The sequence below is a fragment of the Aegilops tauschii genome, chromosome 1, assembly GCF_002575655.3.
Source record: "Aegilops tauschii subsp. strangulata cultivar AL8/78 chromosome 1, Aet v6.0, whole genome shotgun sequence".
Lineage (NCBI taxonomy): Eukaryota > Viridiplantae > Streptophyta > Magnoliopsida > Poales > Poaceae > Aegilops > Aegilops tauschii.
In genome coordinates, this window is record NC_053035.3 from 265,147,478 (window position 1) to 265,164,141 (window position 16,664).

General features: G+C 51.4%; 2 protein-coding genes across 2 annotated transcripts; one reads left to right on the forward strand and one right to left on the reverse strand.

Moving 5' to 3' along the window:
- The first annotated feature begins 4,477 nt into the window (after positions 1-4,477).
- Positions 4,478-11,417, forward strand: LOC109778034 (pyridoxal reductase, chloroplastic). Its single transcript, XM_020336599.4, has 8 exons — positions 4,478-4,730; positions 5,851-6,079; positions 6,192-6,285; positions 6,452-6,575; positions 6,791-6,892; positions 6,994-7,145; positions 7,253-7,346; positions 10,957-11,417. The coding sequence occupies exons 1-8, from the start codon at positions 4,584-4,586 to the stop codon at positions 11,140-11,142; spliced, it is 1,128 nt and encodes a 375-aa protein (XP_020192188.1). The 5' UTR covers positions 4,478-4,583; the 3' UTR covers positions 11,143-11,417.
- Positions 11,418-11,450: 33 nt separating this feature from the next.
- LOC109778033 (methionine gamma-lyase) lies at positions 11,451-15,046 on the reverse strand. Its single transcript, XM_020336598.4, has 2 exons — positions 14,084-15,046; positions 11,451-12,275 (listed from the first exon to the last, which is right to left on the reverse strand). The coding sequence occupies exons 1-2, from the start codon at positions 14,865-14,867 to the stop codon at positions 11,677-11,679; spliced, it is 1,383 nt and encodes a 460-aa protein (XP_020192187.1). The 5' UTR covers positions 14,868-15,046; the 3' UTR covers positions 11,451-11,676.
- Between the last annotated feature and the right edge of the window lie 1,618 nt (positions 15,047-16,664).

Consider the following 16,664-nt stretch of genomic DNA (forward strand, 5'->3'; position numbering starts at 1 on the left):
CATGCATTGGTCAATTTTCTTTTAATACTTGCATGCAATTATTTAATGCACCTTGAAATCTGAACTTGTGTTGAGGAACAACCAAATTGAGACTTATAAAATAGAAAATAACTAAGATTTTAAGATAAGCCCTATAAATCGAAAAGAAGAGAGTAGATTACTTTACAAGGGAGTACTTATTATATTTTTAAAATACTTCAAACTGAAAGGAGCCGCCGGGTAACCGGCCAAAAAAAAAGATGGGCCTGCGACGACTCCGGTGCCCATGTTTACTGCTTGGAGCCAAGTCCAACGGCGTCAGAGCGACGACCGACACGGCGCCCGGGCGGGCGCAGTCCAGCACTACTCGATTGCGAAATGATTCGGCGCCCCGCCCCCACGGCGACGGGAGCGCCGGAGCCGCAAGCGGCGCTGCCGTGAGTAACCCGCACGGAAACGACGCGAGGTTTGTAGAAAGCCGAGGAGGAGCAGGGAGCCTGCCTAGCCAGCAGCAGCATCTAGCCCTGGAGACTTTGCACGTCGAGATCTGTGCTCCCGGAAAAGCTCCTTTTTCCCCAAGCCGAGGCGCTGCTGCGCGGCCATAAATTCCCATAACTCACGGGGACGCTGCCTCTGGCACCGGTTTGAATGCGACGCATGCAAGACGATGCCGACGCGATTGATGCTCCGGTACGTAGTCCAGTCTCTACTACTAGCATCAACGGCACCACCAACCAGGCAGCCAGTCAGTGATGGAGCTGCGTGCACAGTGCTGCTCCAGTGCTGGACACCACGTCGTCGACGCGCGGCTCACCGCGCCCGTATGTTACGCTACTACGTGTATCCACGTGCGCGCGCGCGCGTACCTTTACCCAGCTACGTCAGCAATTTCTTCTTCCTTCCGCAGTAACCAGTTTTGGCGTGGCAAAAATACTACGAGGACAAAGATCAGCATGAACCGTCTTTCACGTACCAGTTACCACGGGTAGCTGGCCTTGCCGCGGTGGCACAACTTGAAGGGAAATATCCAAATATGTACCGGCAGAATCAGCAAACTTTCAGTTTAGGAGCTACTACTGTCTAGCTGTAGGTTGCAAATCCACGGACACTGATAGGACACATCTTATTTGATGGCTTTTACATCCGCATCCCTCATATTCGAATCCTTCAAATCGTACAACCCATGCAACGCTACGTAAATACAATCAACAACACGCAGTTTATCGGATCAACTTTGCATTGCCGGACAAATGAAGCATAGTTCATCGGAGTTCAACGGCAAATCCATGCTACGAACTTAAACAAAGTTAAAATAAAAACATGACGGGGAAGGGCGAAGAAAATCACCACTCCTCGTCGGCCCCTTCCCCTTCCGGTCGTCGGCGCGGCTGCGCCCCTCCTTCGTGTAGGCGTCGGCGTGCGGAGGTGTGTTGTCGTTGGAACTGGAGGTGGAGCCGTCCGTCAGGTCCGAGTCGGAGCTGCACCTCATGCCCGACAGCCTGCAGAGCAGGCGGTCCTGCTCGTTCGCATGGAGGGCCGCCTTCGCCTTCGCCTTCGCCTCCTTGGTTGCCTCGCACTCCGACAACTCGATGGCGAGTCAGAGCGCCGTGGCATTCTTTCGGCGGAGGTGTCGTGCATCTGTCTTCACCGTCGTGAGAGAGCGGCAGAGGACCGACGCAAGGAGCGCGGCCTTGGGATCCACCGGCGCGCCGACATCACCTCCCCTTCTTCCTCTCAAGCTGCCGCTCTCGCCGGGCTGCACATGCCTCGGACTCGGGCGTTCTCGTGCGCCTTGGGCCTGGCGCGGGCACGAGGACCTAGCGATGGCCGGGTATCACTTCCGGACTAGAGGATGGTGCAGGTGGGCGACGTACCTGGTGGAGCTGCCGGAGCAGAGCAGAGCAGAGCTGTCGGTGCTGCGTGGCGGGCAGGAAGGGCCGATGACGTCGCCGACGCTGCGTCGACGGGCGACGGGCGCTGAGTAAGAAGATCCGCCACTGGCGGGCCCGCCTTGCTCGAGCAGCGACCTCTGCAATGCGATGCGGAGGGCCACCTCCTCCACATCAATGTTCGACCCATCGGATTCAGAACCGGAGCCACCGTTGCTTCCGTCGTCGACCATTGGATCGGATGGGAGGGAATCGGAAGTGGAGTGGACGAAGAGGTGAGTGAATAGAGTTTGAATTGACCGGTGTTTGGGGTTTTCTAGATGGGGGGTATTTGTGGGGGCTGGGTGGACCGAGCTGGCGTGGCGGACGCACCCGGGCGCCCCCGTATCCGCCCCATATTTGACTGGATATGAGGGATGCCGGCCAGCCCGGGCATTTTAGACCCGTTTGAGGTGTCTGGCCGAGTCAGATTTTCCTGACCGGTCAGTGACCGGGGCGGGCCTCCCGGACGTTTTAGGCTAGTTTGTGGCGTCCGGATGTACGTATATGCTTTCAGAGTTGGCACTTCCGTTGTAAGACAAGGAGGATGCCATTTGGCACTTCGGAGAAGTTCTTTTAGAGAAAAGATGCATCCGAGTCTGAGAAGGATTCGCACCTTGTTTGATTTTGAATTAACAAAACCATCAACCGATCAGGATACAACTACAACATACAACTGACAAGAGAAAATTAGAAGCGGAAAGATACAAAGGCGCTGGAAAACAGCTAACAAGGCCTCAAACGCTTCGCACAGAAAGGATATACAAAGAAACTATGAGCTGAAAACGTCGAGGCCCTCTTTCGCAGCTGAACCATAACAAGTAGCATTGCCGACACTGGAGTAGAAATGAGTAAGCATCAACATGGCGTGCCATCACCAAACACTAAGGACCCAGCGCAATCCATTCATCCAAATCCATTTCCGAAGGAGGCCACAACCTCCTCGCCTGGATCGCAAGGCACCGCATCGTTGGAAGACCTAAATGTTCCAAGAACATGGATGAATGCCACCGGAGGATCACTTAGAGAGGGTTAGTGCACACATGATGTGCTGTCTTGGCACTTCGAGAGCAAGCAGAGGCCACGCTGCACACGGCGAGACCACGAAGGAGGAAAAGCGCATGCTTAAACTAAGTAGAGCACACGAGCTGCCGGCGCCAACAAACCCAATAAGAGCAACTATAGCAGACCCCGCATTTTGCCGACCCGTAAAATGTGTTTGCAGGTCGCACGGGGGCAATTATGCAGGCCGAAAATTGCGGCGGCATACTAGAAACCGCAAACGGACCTCTAAATTTTAAAAAAAGTTGTTTCGCGCGAGAAATTTAAACAACAGCTCGCCGGAGCTCGCGAGCATACATGGTTCTTCTTCGCATAAATAAGTTCATACACGCCACATACATACATAGAGGTTAGATATGCTAGACAGGGCCTACGCTACCGCATCACTGCAACAAAATTGAGCTCACCGGAGCTCCTGCGGTAGCTGCCCACTGGCGGCGATCAGTCGGAGTCGGAGTCGGAGGAGTCGGAGCCGAGGTCGACGAAGAGCTTCGCCTGCTCCTCCTTCATCATGCGCAGGTCGGCCTCCTTCGATGCCTGCGCCTGCGATGCCGTGAGGCCCGAATCGAGGAAGAGCTGCTCGTACTCGAGCTCGCGCCGGATGCGCTCTTCCATCTCCTCCTGATCCCTCGCTGACCGCTCGAGGACGACGCGCTCGAGGAGCTCCTCCTGCCCCGGTGGGAGGTAGTCCTCGGGTCCGATGACGCCTCGGAGCGGCGACACATCGGGCACGGCCTCCTCCGGCTCCCTCTTCACCGGAACGAGCCGCGAGCTCGATGCACCCGCGGATGAGCTCCCCGCGGACCAGTGGCCGGATGAGCTCCCCGCGGACCAGTGGCCGGATGAGCTCCCCGCGGACCAGTTGCCGGAGGAGGCGCGGCGGCGACGGGCGCGCTCGAGCTCGAACTCGTCGAGCTCGCGCCGGTCGAATGCCGGCGGCGGCCGGGCATCGTGGTTGAGCCAGCGACGCGCCCCCCGCTTGCGCGCGGCGTCAGATCTGGCGCGGCGGCGGCGCTCCGCCTCATCCCCCGAGTCGGCCATGGTGGTTCAAGGCTCGCCGGCGGCGAGAAATCGAGCGGCGCGGTGGGGAATTGGAGGGGAACGCGGCGGCGGGAGGATAGGGTTTCGACCCGCATCTGCCCCGCAAACCCGCAGTTATAGTGGCTCGGGGGTTGCGTTTGCGGGCTGCGGCAAAAAAATTTACGGGCCGGTGTACCGATGCGGGCTCTGGTCTGGCCAGAAAAATGGGCCGAGCCCGTCTAATCGCCGAAATTATGCGGGTTTGCGCCGGATGCGGGGTCTGTTAGAGTTGCTCTAATGCCCATCACCACAGAGCTCCCAAGGCGGCCGTCCGGAGAAGTTCAAGTTTGAAATGGGAGTTTACAGAATTTTCTGGAAAAAAAAATCATACATGCTCGCTGGGCTTGGACCAGAACAAATTTAGCCCACATTCTATTTGCCCACCTGTAATTTACCCTAAAAAAGGAGATCACGTGCGATGCACATGCCAGTAAAACGCAACGCGTGCCGCATCGAAACGAACGGGGTTTTATCGCGAGACGAACGGACACGAACGAGCGCGCCTCCTTCCTCTCTCTTCACCCTGCACCGACGATGGCCCTGTCGGCTGCCAAGGCGGCGCCGGCGACGCCTTTCTCGTCGCAGCCGCACGGCGGAGGCGTCCTCCTCCGGCGACCTCCGTCACCGCCGCCGCCCGCCGCGGCGCTGCGCCTCGGACCCCTCTTCTGGCCGTGGCAAAAGGTCCCGACACGCCAGCTCTCCTATACATGTCTCCTGCATATTATACAGTCACACGTTAGTCGAGATCACACACACACACACAAGCAATCTTTTCTCACCGAGTACAAACCGGTTGGAATGCGGCGATCTCACATCAATTTTGCATGAATTTCGTAGCGACGAGTTATACCCGTGCAACCATCGCAGCACTTCCCCTGTTTTTGATAAAAAAAAAAACATTGCAGTCTTGCTTATCCAGAGCCTTAAACTAGGGTACTGGCGATGTGAACTGTGAGGCAGGCATGCAGGGCTTGGTTGCAGTTTTTAACACAGTATCGAACTATGGGCACAACAATGAATGGTTACACAGCGCCCTCTTTTTCACAGTGTGTTGCTGATTTTTGAGCTGTTCTGAACCTACGGTACGGTACAGCTCGCCATCAAAGAGAATGGCGAGTAGATGAGACACGAGGACAAACTTCATGTTCCGTCTGAGTTCGCACACACCCACACTCGTTCACGAGGCAGGAACGCGATTAGATTAGCAGAGCAGTACTTTAATCTGTGGTGTCCCAGGGGCTGCGGATCAAACGGAAAAAAGCCCCTGTTCGTTTGGTTCAGAGCTATTGTCGATATGCATTCAGATGCTGCCGTTCCTCTTTACCGAAGCCGTGCACGGCGACCCAAAAGTTCCACATCGCGTGAGAACGGTTACAGGCTTGACAGAAGTTTGCTGTTGCTGTGCTTATTTTAACTCTAGGTGGGTGAAAAGCTACTGACATAGCGTCTCTAGTAAAATTGGTTGATAGCACCTCTCGAGAAAAGGAGAAAATGGGTTGGTTGATTCATCAGACCACGGTCAAAACAAGCAGAGGGTTAGTTGACCTGATCAGCTCTCATCCCTCTTCCACAATGTCCTGATGGACCAGAGCAACATTGAACTTTTAACAAGTGCAGTGTCCAGAAATTTGTAAAGCCAACTCGCTAATTGTTCTTGTTTGTATGCTCACATGACAGTCTGAACCATAACATGCAACACAATCTTCAGAAAAAAAAGAGGACTGTACAATTAGTACGTTAGGTTATCAACTCTTGTTCACTGAATTCTGCTCAAGGAAACATTGCTGTTTCACAAATGTAGGTGAAAGTTGGGCCCCTTTCGGTTTCCCCCATGGGTTTTGGAACATGGGCATGGGGCAACCAGCTGCTCTGGGGCTACCAGGAAAGCATGGATAGTGAACTGCAGGAGTGTTTCAATTTGGCTCTGAAGAATGGCATAAACCTTTTCGACACCGCCGACTCTTATGGAACTGGGAAGTTGAATGGCCAAAGCGAAAGGCTGCTCGGCAAATTTATCCGCGAGTGCCAAGGTTTCGATTGTTGGATAGCATAATTTGCTTAAAATGAATTCAGCAACATAATTGTTCTATCATTTGTATGGCTTAAATTTATGACACTTTCTATGCCCTTGTATTGTCACAGGGCCAATAAAGTCTCCAGACGATGTGATTATCGCAACTAAGTTTGCCGCGTATCCTTGGCGACTAACGTCAGGCCAGTTTGTCAACGCCTGCAAGTACTCCTCCAATTTGTGTGCTTAATGTACATCAGCCATGTTTCCTTTTGTTCAACTCCATTCAGTGGATTTGTGCAGAAACATATAGCTCATTGGGGACGGAGCATATCTGAGCAGTTGCATTTCCTTGAGCTCCTAATCACCTTACGGAGTGCCTCTTTTGCAGGTCATCATTAGAAAGGTTACAGATCGATCGGCTCGGAATAGGGCAGCTGCATTGGTCTACTGCTAACTATGCACCTCTGCAGGAGCGCGCTCTCTGGGACGGTCTAGTTGAAATGTATGACAAGGTTGCCATTTTTTCAGGCAAATCATATGGTGCCATCGATATAAGTTTCTGAATTCCTTTCTGTGCAGTGCACACTCAGTCCTACATATGTATGATTTGACTATCATTTCTTCAGATACATAACTGGCCAAAGTTTCTGAATTAAGATTTGTGCAGTGCACACGCCATGCTACGTTTCCTATGATTCATTTGACTGGAAGTTTGTGGCGTTTTCAGGGTCTTGTCCGGGCCGTGGGTGTGAGCAATTATGGGCCGAAGCAGCTTCTGAAGATCCACAGCTACCTAGCATCCAGAGGTGTCCCCTTGAGCTCAGCTCAGGTTAGCTGCGAGAAAATGGCTGGCCGTGCATCTTCGGCCTATTGGGCCTAACTATACTTCTCATTCAGTGTAGTTATGCCTCAAACTTACTGTGAATGCAGGTGCAGTTCTCGCTGCTGAGCATGGGCGATGAGCAGATGGAGCTGAAAACCGTGTGCGACTCTCTCGGCGTTCGTCTCATCGCTTATAGCCCTCTTGGGCTGGGCATGCTCACCGGGAAATATGACGCCTCTAACCTTCCAAATGGGCCAAGGTAATTGCCGATGGGGGACGAGCAAATACGCCGTTTCCCTTTTCTGAAATTGCATTGCAGTTGATGAGTGTATGTTCTTCTCTTCCTCAACATATCCTGCAATGCAGATCTGTGTTGTTCCGGCAGATTCTTCCTGGGCTGGAATCCCTGCTGTCTTGCTTGAGTGGTATTGCCGACCGAAAGGGCAAAACCATGTCTCAGGTACGTGTTTTCCTAAGTGCAGAACGACTTTGGAGTGACCCAAATTTTGCTAAATGATGAGGGGTCTGTCACAGCAAGTGGTCTTCTTTTACATAGTAAAGGCAGAGTTCTTGAAATGTGGCTTTACCCTACAAGAATTTGTTAGAAAACCATGTGCATGCCATAATTTTACATCTTTTTTTTCTTTCAGTCAAGGAGCTTTATTAAACACTAATAAGGATTACAATCATACTGTAAAACATCAGTAAGAAAAGCAGGAATGAAGTCCATCCAAAGACATCTCCTTCTAGTGCTGCTAGTCTGTTTTGCACGTCTGAGAGCTGCCTCATTGGCTTCCCTACGAGCATAACTCAACACACCTACCAAAAGCTCCTCCCAATTCTTGAATCTCTATGAAAATTGCAGCTTCTTTTTCTCGTTTGGTAACAATAGCTTTGCACGAGCTACGGCATGTCTCGGACGTGTGCATGTAGCTAGGAATGTGAGGCGGTTTAGGCTGCAGGTGGGCAGGCATTAGTCGGCAAGATCAAGCCATCCCACTTAGGCCCTGTTGGCTTCTAATGACATGTGGATTAGCTTCACTCGCAAAATTTGCTTTACCACTCAAGTACGCTTGGACGTGCTTTAGGCAATTGCACGAAAAAAGGTCCGAATCTAGATTCAGCTTCACTGGCAGAGATGATTACAAATAGTTGTTTGCTTCAGTTTCTAATTTTTCCCACAAAAATCTGCTGACTAAAGCTGAAACAAACAGGGCCTTAAAACATTTTACAGGGTTCCACGGTTAAGACAAAAATTTGGTGGGCTGTCCCACTCAGCCCACCGGGGCCCATCTGTCCCACATATCAGCCACTCGACACGCGCTGGCCTACTCGGTAATGGGAGGTGTTGTGTATCGCTCAATGCGAGCAACAATCCTCACGCCGCTCGGTCGCGAGGTCGCGTCCCTAGCAGCTAATGGGCCTGGGCCAGCGCTCGAGCCAACTCCAACAAACGAATGAGCGAGTGTCGAGTGAGCATACGCGAGTTTTTCTCATTGGCATTTAATAAAAATCATGAATTTGGAAAAAATATTCTAATTTTTTTAAATGCACGCTGATTCAAAAAAATTTGTGAATTCAAAAATAGTTCACAAATTCAAAAATCATGAAATAGAAAAATGTTCATAAATTCAAAAATATTCATAAGTCCAAAAAATCATGAGTTTGAGAAATGTTCTAAAAATCGCAAATATTCATGAATTTGAAAAAATGTTCGTCAATTCAGAAAAAAAAATAGAAAGCAAAAAGAACAGAAGAAGAAACGAAAAAAAAATCTAAAACCAATCAAGAAAACAAAAAAGGTATAAGAAAAAAAATAAACAAAGAATCCATCCAAAAGCTTCACAAAACCCGTGGTGAAGCTTCCCTAAACGAGTCAATCGCTTAGTCGGGAGCGCTTGCCTGCTAAAGAGCCAGCCCACTGGAGGTGGTATATAGGCACTTGCAGGTGATACATATCGCAGCAAGTAATACAGATACATAATATTAGTGGTGACGCAGTAATTCCTATATGACGTGCCTTGCGTCAAAGTGTCGTCCCTTCACACACGAGATTGAGCGATCGACAGAGATATGGCCGGCCCATTTGCAGAGAGAGAACATAGTACATGATCCAATATTGGGAACCTTTGAAAGGTTCCTATTTGTTGGAAAACCACTCATGATCCGTTTTTCGTCTTTCTAATGTTTTCTCTTTATGTTTTTTTTCTTTCCTTTCTTTTTTGGTTTTTCTGTGCCTTTCCCCCCTTTTGTATTTATATTAAAAAATTCACAAATATCAAATATATTGTTGTTTTCGAATATTGGTTGGATTTTTTAATATTTCATTTTCAAAATTTGTTCACAAATTCAAAAAAATTGGGTTTAAAAATACGTGTTTCCAAATATTGTTTTGAAATGTCCACTAATTAAAATAATATTCTATAAATTGCAAAAAATATTCATGTTTTCAAGAATTATTTAGAATTTCAAGAAACTTTCCGTTTTTAAAAAAATGGGAATTTTTCAACACAACCGACAAGGTATTGCATCGCCATGCAGCGAGGCTTCCTTGGACGAATTCACCGTACTCAGATGGTCGCGTGCCGGTTCCTCTCACCTAGTCCTGGCCATGGGCCACCCGGCCCGATGCTGCTCTCGAGCCGGTCCTGGGCCTAGGTTTTGAGCCCAAAGACTAGGTTGGGCCGGGCCTGGGCCCGCTGTTTCTGTCGTTTACTGAAGAGGCCCGGCCCAAGGCCTGAGGCCCGGTGTGTTTTTTGCTGTGACGGGCCGGGCTTGGGCCTGAAAAGTAGGCCCGACTGCCGGGCCGGGCCGGGCTCGGGCCTGAGTTTTCTACCTCGGGCTTGGTCAGGCCTGGCCCGAAGCCCGGCCCGGCCCGGAGGATGGCCAGGTCTACTCTCACCCATGGTATGCATGTGACCCGGTGCGGAAAGTGACACACTCCAATCTGAGTCACCACCACTGCCCACGACGTTCTGCTTGTTTCTCCACCACGATCAAACTCCCAATGACAGTGTCTTTGCCCATGTTTAGTTTTTTCTTTTGAGACAATTGCCCATGTTTAGTTGGATAGTACTAGCCCGCTAAGCCCACCTACGTATTGGGCGGGCTCCCCCACTATTGGCCATGTCAGGATCAAGTGAATTGAGGTGTGTTAGCGCTGTGTGCAGAAACTCTTAAGGTATGTTTCTGGGAGCCTCATATATGAAATTTAGTGGACTGACCGATCCAGCCACTTTGGAAGCGGTGGCATGCCGTGAGGCACTGGTGCTAACCGCTGACCTCCATTGGATAGCGTGGTGATCACTTCTAATTGTCAAGGCGTTGTTCGAGATATCCAGGACCGAACAGGAGGACCATATGCTACGATAGTTAGGGAGATTAATGTGACTGCTACCATCTTTCAGCAGTGCTCCTTCATCTTTGAAGGACGAGAACTAATGTTGAGGCACATAGCCTCGCTAAACATGCTTTTGGTCTGGGGTCCGGCGCCACCTGTGGCTAATAAACCCGCCAGACATCAATTGTATCCCTATGGTTATTGAGTGAATAAAGTAAGCATGTTTAGACTCAAAAAAAAATGTGGATTGAGGTGTGATGTCCATCCCCTCAAAAAAAGAAAGGTGTGATGTCCACCGGCAGTCCCACCTGTAGCCTGAGAGGTGGTCATGCTATCGCGGTCTTACCACGTGTAATTTTATTTTTATTTTTTGAAGATGCTATCCCCCAGCCTCTGCGTTGTTTGGTGCACATACCACGTTTTTTCTATTTAATGATGCCAAGTAAAAGTCAAACATCGACATTGAACAAAATGGCAAACATAAAACCCAAGGCCATTCAAATAGAATCTGCCTGCAGCATTTATCTCCAAAAATTCCACGACAAACGCGATGACATGTGAGATTTGACTGAATAACGACAAGTACACTACCGCTAGCTAGAGTTTTCAAGAAGAGATCGTCCCGCGTTCGTCAATGTAATTTGCAATTAGCATATATATATGGTCATACATATGCAAATCTGATTTTTTTTACACTGATAAACAAAGCCTGACGCTTAACTGAACGCAGGTGGCTATAAACTGGTGCATTTGCAAAGGCGCAATTCCGATTCCGGGCGTGAAAACAGTCAGACATGTGGAGGACAACTTGGGTGCGCTCGGCTGGAGGCTGAGCCCTGATGAGATCTCAGAGCTGGAAGCCGCGGCGATGGAGTGCCCCAAGAAGATGGTTCAGAACATATTTCAGACCGCATGAGCAAACTGGAAACTGCAGTAACGCCAATATTAAACACGACATCAACCTAAAATAAAGAGCAGAGAGATACCCTTCGTTTTGTGCAGAAAAGAGACATGTTGCTTTCTCTCCTCTGCGTTCAGAGTTCAGTTCAGAACTTCCGAGTTCAGAGACATGCCATTGTAAGCTCTGACTAGATAACTAACTGTAGCTGATTGCTGAGACAGAGTATTCTGGTGTTGGTATGGACAGCAACAAGCCACGGTAAACGCAGAATCGAAGCGTGCGAGCAAAAAGAGAAATCGGGATGGCAGTTGACAAATCATCACTGACAGGAAATTACGCCAAATTTATTCCGATAATACATGCATGATGCATCTCGCAGTACGCTCCCCAAAGACTAATTTAGCGTGCTGCTTAACACACTAGCATGTCCATCCATCTGAACAGATTCAGATGGCGCTTACTTAGCTAGTAAATGTAGGAGTATATACTATAATACATTACATGCCATGAGGCATCAGCGCTTGGTGGTTTACGCAGCCTCTTGGGTCGTCAGACGGCCTTGCCGTACTTTGCGGCGGCGGCGGGGGTGTCCTGCTGCTGCATGAGCGCGAGGGCGCGCTCGAACTGCGCCCAGCGCTGCTCCAGGGTGCCGTTGTAGCCGACGGACATGCGGATGAGGCCCGGGGAGATGCCGGCGCGCGCGCGGTCCTCGGGGTCCATCTCGCTGCTGGTGCTGTTGCCGGAGCAGGACATGAGCGTGTCGTAGTAGCCGAGGCTGACGGCCATGAGGCCGAACTGGGTGGTGTTCTGCAGGTGGTACATGAGGCGGTTGGCGCGCTCCTCCGTGCCCATGTCGAGGCACAGCATGCCGCCGGCGCCGTAGCCCGGGTTGCCCATGGCGCGCAGCCGGGCGTGGTGCGGGTGGTCGGGGAGGCCCGGGTAGGTGACGCGGAGGCCCTGGCGCCGCATCCGGGCCGCGAACTCGGCGGCGCGGCGCGAGTGCTCCTGCATCCGCAGCGGCAGGTGCGGGAGGCGAGCCGCCAGCTCGGACGCCACCTTGGCGTTCATCGTGGGGCCCAGCAGCATCAGCGCGCCGTCCTGCAGGTCCATCATGGAGTTCACCAGGCTCGCCGGCCCGCAGATCGCACCTGGAATCGTCAACACTTGTTAGTCATTACTACTCCAATGCTGAGTCAGGTGCTGCAAGATTTCACATAGGTTGATGATTTGTCAGATGCATGCATACCTACATGATACTACATGCAAGTTTGCGAGAGATCAGTTGTTTGTTGGTGATGGTGAGTGGGTTCATGTTTGGTTCGGTGTATCGCGCTAGGCACCAAAACCGCAACCACAAGAGACCATCGGCACCGCTTGGAGCGATGCCATGACAGGACTACTACGGACCAAAGAAAATGAATGTGTGGGATGTGCACCGTTCACGGGCTGGCAATTATTACTGGCAAGAGGAACAGCTCGCTCGCGCAATGATCAACCAGATGGCGCGAAAACGCGCAAGGAGCCAAAGAAGGACGACCCCGTAGCGTAGCGTCGTCCATGGACCGTGGAGAGCTAGCAGGCAGCTGAGGCTCCATCATTCGCGTCCGGCCGCGAGACGATCGACGGTGGTGGTGGTGGCATGCGAGGGAGCGTACGCGTGCGCGGCCAAAACGGGTTAGGTGGGACACCACGCGCACCAGCTAGAGATAAGTAGCCACTGCTGGCTACAGACGAGTACTCATGGTACGTACTCCTCCGTTCAGAATTATTTATCTCGGAAATGAATATATCTAGAACTAAAATACGTCTAGATACATCCATTTTTGCGACAAGTAATTCCGAACGAGGGGTACATGTGAGGGTGAGCATCGCTGACTCATCGCTTCGTCCTTTTGGCCTTGTCTCCGCACGGGGGCGGCGACCACCTTGCGTGGGGTGCAACAGTGAGAGGCGCCCGTGTCGAGAGCCTCTTTGCATATATGCATGCTCCCGTCAAGTGATGGCCCGGCCACCGGCAGTGAATTACCCGCTACTGAATTGTGCTTCTACAGTACTCACTCCGTATAAAATTTAGTAAATCAGAAACATTTATTTTAAGATGAAAGGAGTAATATGTTTTTACCAAAATATTCATGATTGTACTATCCAGTATCAGTAAGGTAGCCACTGCAGATTTGGTTAGGGGGTTGGGTAGTGACTAATCTAAATAGAGCACGTGTTTGTATCCACAGTTAGGCACAAGTAATAGTACTAGTACTATTATATGACCAACTACATAAACTAAGGATTACGATTGATCATATCATAATCGTTACTTAGAGGGGTACCAGTTTCTCCTAATTACTACTCAACGCTGTTCCATCATATTCTTACCATTTTCTCCTAATAATTATAGTACTACTCACCGCTATTCCATCATTATTCCAGACCGTTTTTTAAACATGGATATACTATTCTTTTCTTTTCTTTTTTCTAGTTGAACCTATGCAGCCCCGGGATGTCCCGTGTCTCAGGGCATTGCATGTGAGCTAGCACTGCTGCTTTGAGCGTAGCTAGCCCCACCATGCATGGTAGCACGTACCATCTGTTTGGGTGTGTCAAGTGATACTACTGCCGTAGTTTTTTCCTAACTTTTTGAGAACTAATGACACGTCCGGAGAAAAGCAATGCTATTCATACGTTGTATACTAGTTTTACAAAAACGTTACGCACCAGTTAAATAAGATGACGGTTGACTAAAAACGTGGGGTTGTTGCAATCCAAAATAAAAAACTAGGTAGTACGTATGGACTTTGTCGAACTTTTAAGTTGGGGAGATAGGCTTGCATGCGTGGGACTTTTAACCAGCATACGTGGATCGTTGTAAGCAACAGCTGTTGCCCTTTCTTGTCTTTGCATGCGTGCATGGAACATGCAACATAACCTGGGAGTAGTTCCGGGATGTGTGCGTCCTTACCGGCGATGATGTCGGCGCCGCCGCTGATGAACTTGGACACGCTGTGGACGACGACGTCGGCGCCGAGCCGCGCGGGCGAGACGACGACGGGGGTGAAGGTGTTGTCCACCACCAGCTTGGCCCCGGCCTCGTGCGCCACCCGCGCCAGCATCGGGATGTCGGCCACGGCCAGCGTCGGGTTCGACATCGTCTCCACGTACACCACCCGCGTCTCCCCCGGCCTGATGGCCGCGCGCACGGCCGCCTCGTCGTCCGCGTCCACGAACGTCGCCTGCACGCCGGAGGTGCGCGGCAGGAACCGGGACAGCAGCGCGTGGGTGCCGCCGTACAGGCAGCGCGACGCCACCACGTGCCCGCCGGCGCCCACCAGCTGCATCAGCACGCAGGAGATGGCCGACATGCCGGACGCCGTGCAGTAGGCGGCCTCGGTCCCCTCCAGCGCGGCCATCTGCCGCCCCAGCGCCAGCACCGTCGGGTTGAAGTGGCGGCTGTAGATGTACAGGTCGCCGCGCTCCGGGCCCAGCTCCCCCGTGAAGAGCCGGCGCATGGTGTCCGGCTCCATCACGGTGAACGTGGCTGAGGCCTCGATGGACATGTTCACGCCGCCGTGCTCCCCGAACTCGTGCCGCGCCGCGGCCAGTGCCGCCGCCGGGTCGGACTCCCGGCGGCGCGCCTTGGGCGCCTTCTCCTCCGTGCTGCCGTTGTCGTCGCCGAAGCCGTCGTTCTGCGGCGGCGGGCGCTTGAGGAGGGTGAGGGGCTCGGCGGCGGCGAGGACGTGGGCCATTGGGATCGTAGGACGGATGACTGGATGTTTTTGCAGAGAAGAGAGCGCGAGATCGATCAAGAGCGGTGTGGGGAAGCGAGCAGGGGACGGTGCCAACTTATAGCCGATGATCAGGAATTCAGGATCTGGCAGGTAGTCCGGAGTTGGGAGAGCTGCGAGCCGTGAACGTGGACAATACGGGCAGAGGATTGGAAGGAGGAACGTGCCGGAAAAAAAAAGATCGTACGTTCTTTGTAAATTGTAACGTCAATAATAATGCATGACAAGTGTAATGTTGAGCATTTTTTGTGCCAAAAGATCTGGAAATCGTAACGCATGCATCATGTTTTACTTCCTCGAGCCTTTTATGTATATAGACATAATCTAGAGTGTAGGTTCACTCAGCTTGCTTTGTACGTAGTCAACATTGAAATCTCTTATATTTCTCCGTGAGTAATGAGAATCTTCTTTCGTCGTGCAGAAAAAATCTCTTATATTTAATAAGTAAGGGAGTAAATTTTATGGGACAGTTCGTAACAGCATGCCAGGCTAATTTTGCCCTCTAACCGGCCGGCCAGGGTGAATATGTACGTACAGCAAACCAGGTTCAATGCACTAATGTTCGGCGGTGAAAAGAGACGGCGTCCATGTTCAATGAACCGAAACGCAGGCCTCCTATCCTATACTAAGGCGACCATTACTAGTAGCAGTCAAAATTGGCCGCCATGCATGCTAATTCTGGTACGTCCTCCACAAAGATAGACGATTCGTGCAGATTTCGAATGAATCTGGCCGTGAATCTTCCCAAATCTAGCAGCAAAAGTGAGCATCCGAGGGCAAACCGTATCAGGATGCTGCGTCTATCCGCGTCTGGGCTCGCCACTTTTTTAGATGGTTACGTTCCATCACGATCACGGGGTCACGAGTGTTTGACTGATCCTAGCTGGCCCATCGACAAGGCAAAATCGTGTTCAACTTCTCCTTCCAAACCAAACGTATCGGCGTGCGTGTAATCGCATAACTGTGCAAGTTTTTTCCTTCTTGTTTTGAACGACGAACTCGATCACAGCCACAGGTTTTCTGATAGGAAATTGTAACGAGCGAACTTTGAATTTTAGTACTAGTACAATGCAAGCCAATCCCGTGCGGAAGTTCTACTTGTGTGCAAATACATCACCATCAAACCACGATTGATATGCAAAAGGAAACATGGCTAGTGTACACACAAATAAGAGAGTAGAATCACTAAGGGCGTGTTTGGTTGCCCGCATCGAGCCCAACTAGACCCGTGCGGGAAGGGAGAGGCCTGTTTGGTTGCCTGATTTTCCTGTTGGCCCTGCATCGCACGCTTTTCAAAGTAGCCCAGAGCCTGGCTCGCTGAAACGCTCGGATCGGCAGTTTCTCGCAAGCCAGGCTGAGTGTGGCGTGAGGTCGCACGGGCGGGAGCGAGGCGAGGGCGAGGGGGGATGGCGGGAGATGGAAATCTAGCGCGCCGTCCCGGCGCCAAATTAGCCTCACCCCCCTTTCACTCGCTCACCCATAGCCACTGCCCCCCTTTCTTCCCTACTGCCTCACCACCGGCGGCGGCTGCGATTTCAGATCTGTGATAGAGGCGGCGGCGTTTGCGGCGAATCTGGTGCTCCCCTTGTTGTTGGCCACCGTCTGGTCGACCTAGTCTGTGCCATGGCTCCCCCTACGTCGTCCTCGTCTCCGATGTCGGTAAGCACCCCCCCTTTGTTAGCTCAGTGGTTAGGCCGTTAAGCTAGGTGTAGGATCGATTTCCCACTGAATGAATCGTCGATGTCGACTAGGTTATGG

What these genes read in the sequence shown, in the direction of transcription:
- LOC109778034 (XM_020336599.4), top strand. Translation starts at nt 4,584, where the DNA reads ATGGCCCTGTCGGCTGCCAAGGCGGCGCCGGCGACGCCTTTCTCGTCG. An exon ending in CAGTTTGTCAACGCCTGCAA is followed by an intron (nt 6,286 to 6,451) that starts GTACTCCTCCAA and finishes CCTCTTTTGCAG; the next exon opens with GTCATCATTAGAAAGGTTAC. An exon ending in TAGTTGAAATGTATGACAAG is followed by an intron (nt 6,576 to 6,790) that starts GTTGCCATTTTT and finishes TGGCGTTTTCAG; the next exon opens with GGTCTTGTCCGGGCCGTGGG.
- LOC109778033 (XM_020336598.4), bottom strand. Translation starts at nt 14,867, where the DNA reads ATGGCCCACGTCCTCGCCGCCGCCGAGCCCCTCACCCTCCTCAAGCGC. An exon ending in CGGCGCCGACATCATCGCCG is followed by an intron (nt 12,276 to 14,083) that starts GTAAGGACGCAC and finishes TGACGATTCCAG; the next exon opens with GTGCGATCTGCGGGCCGGCG.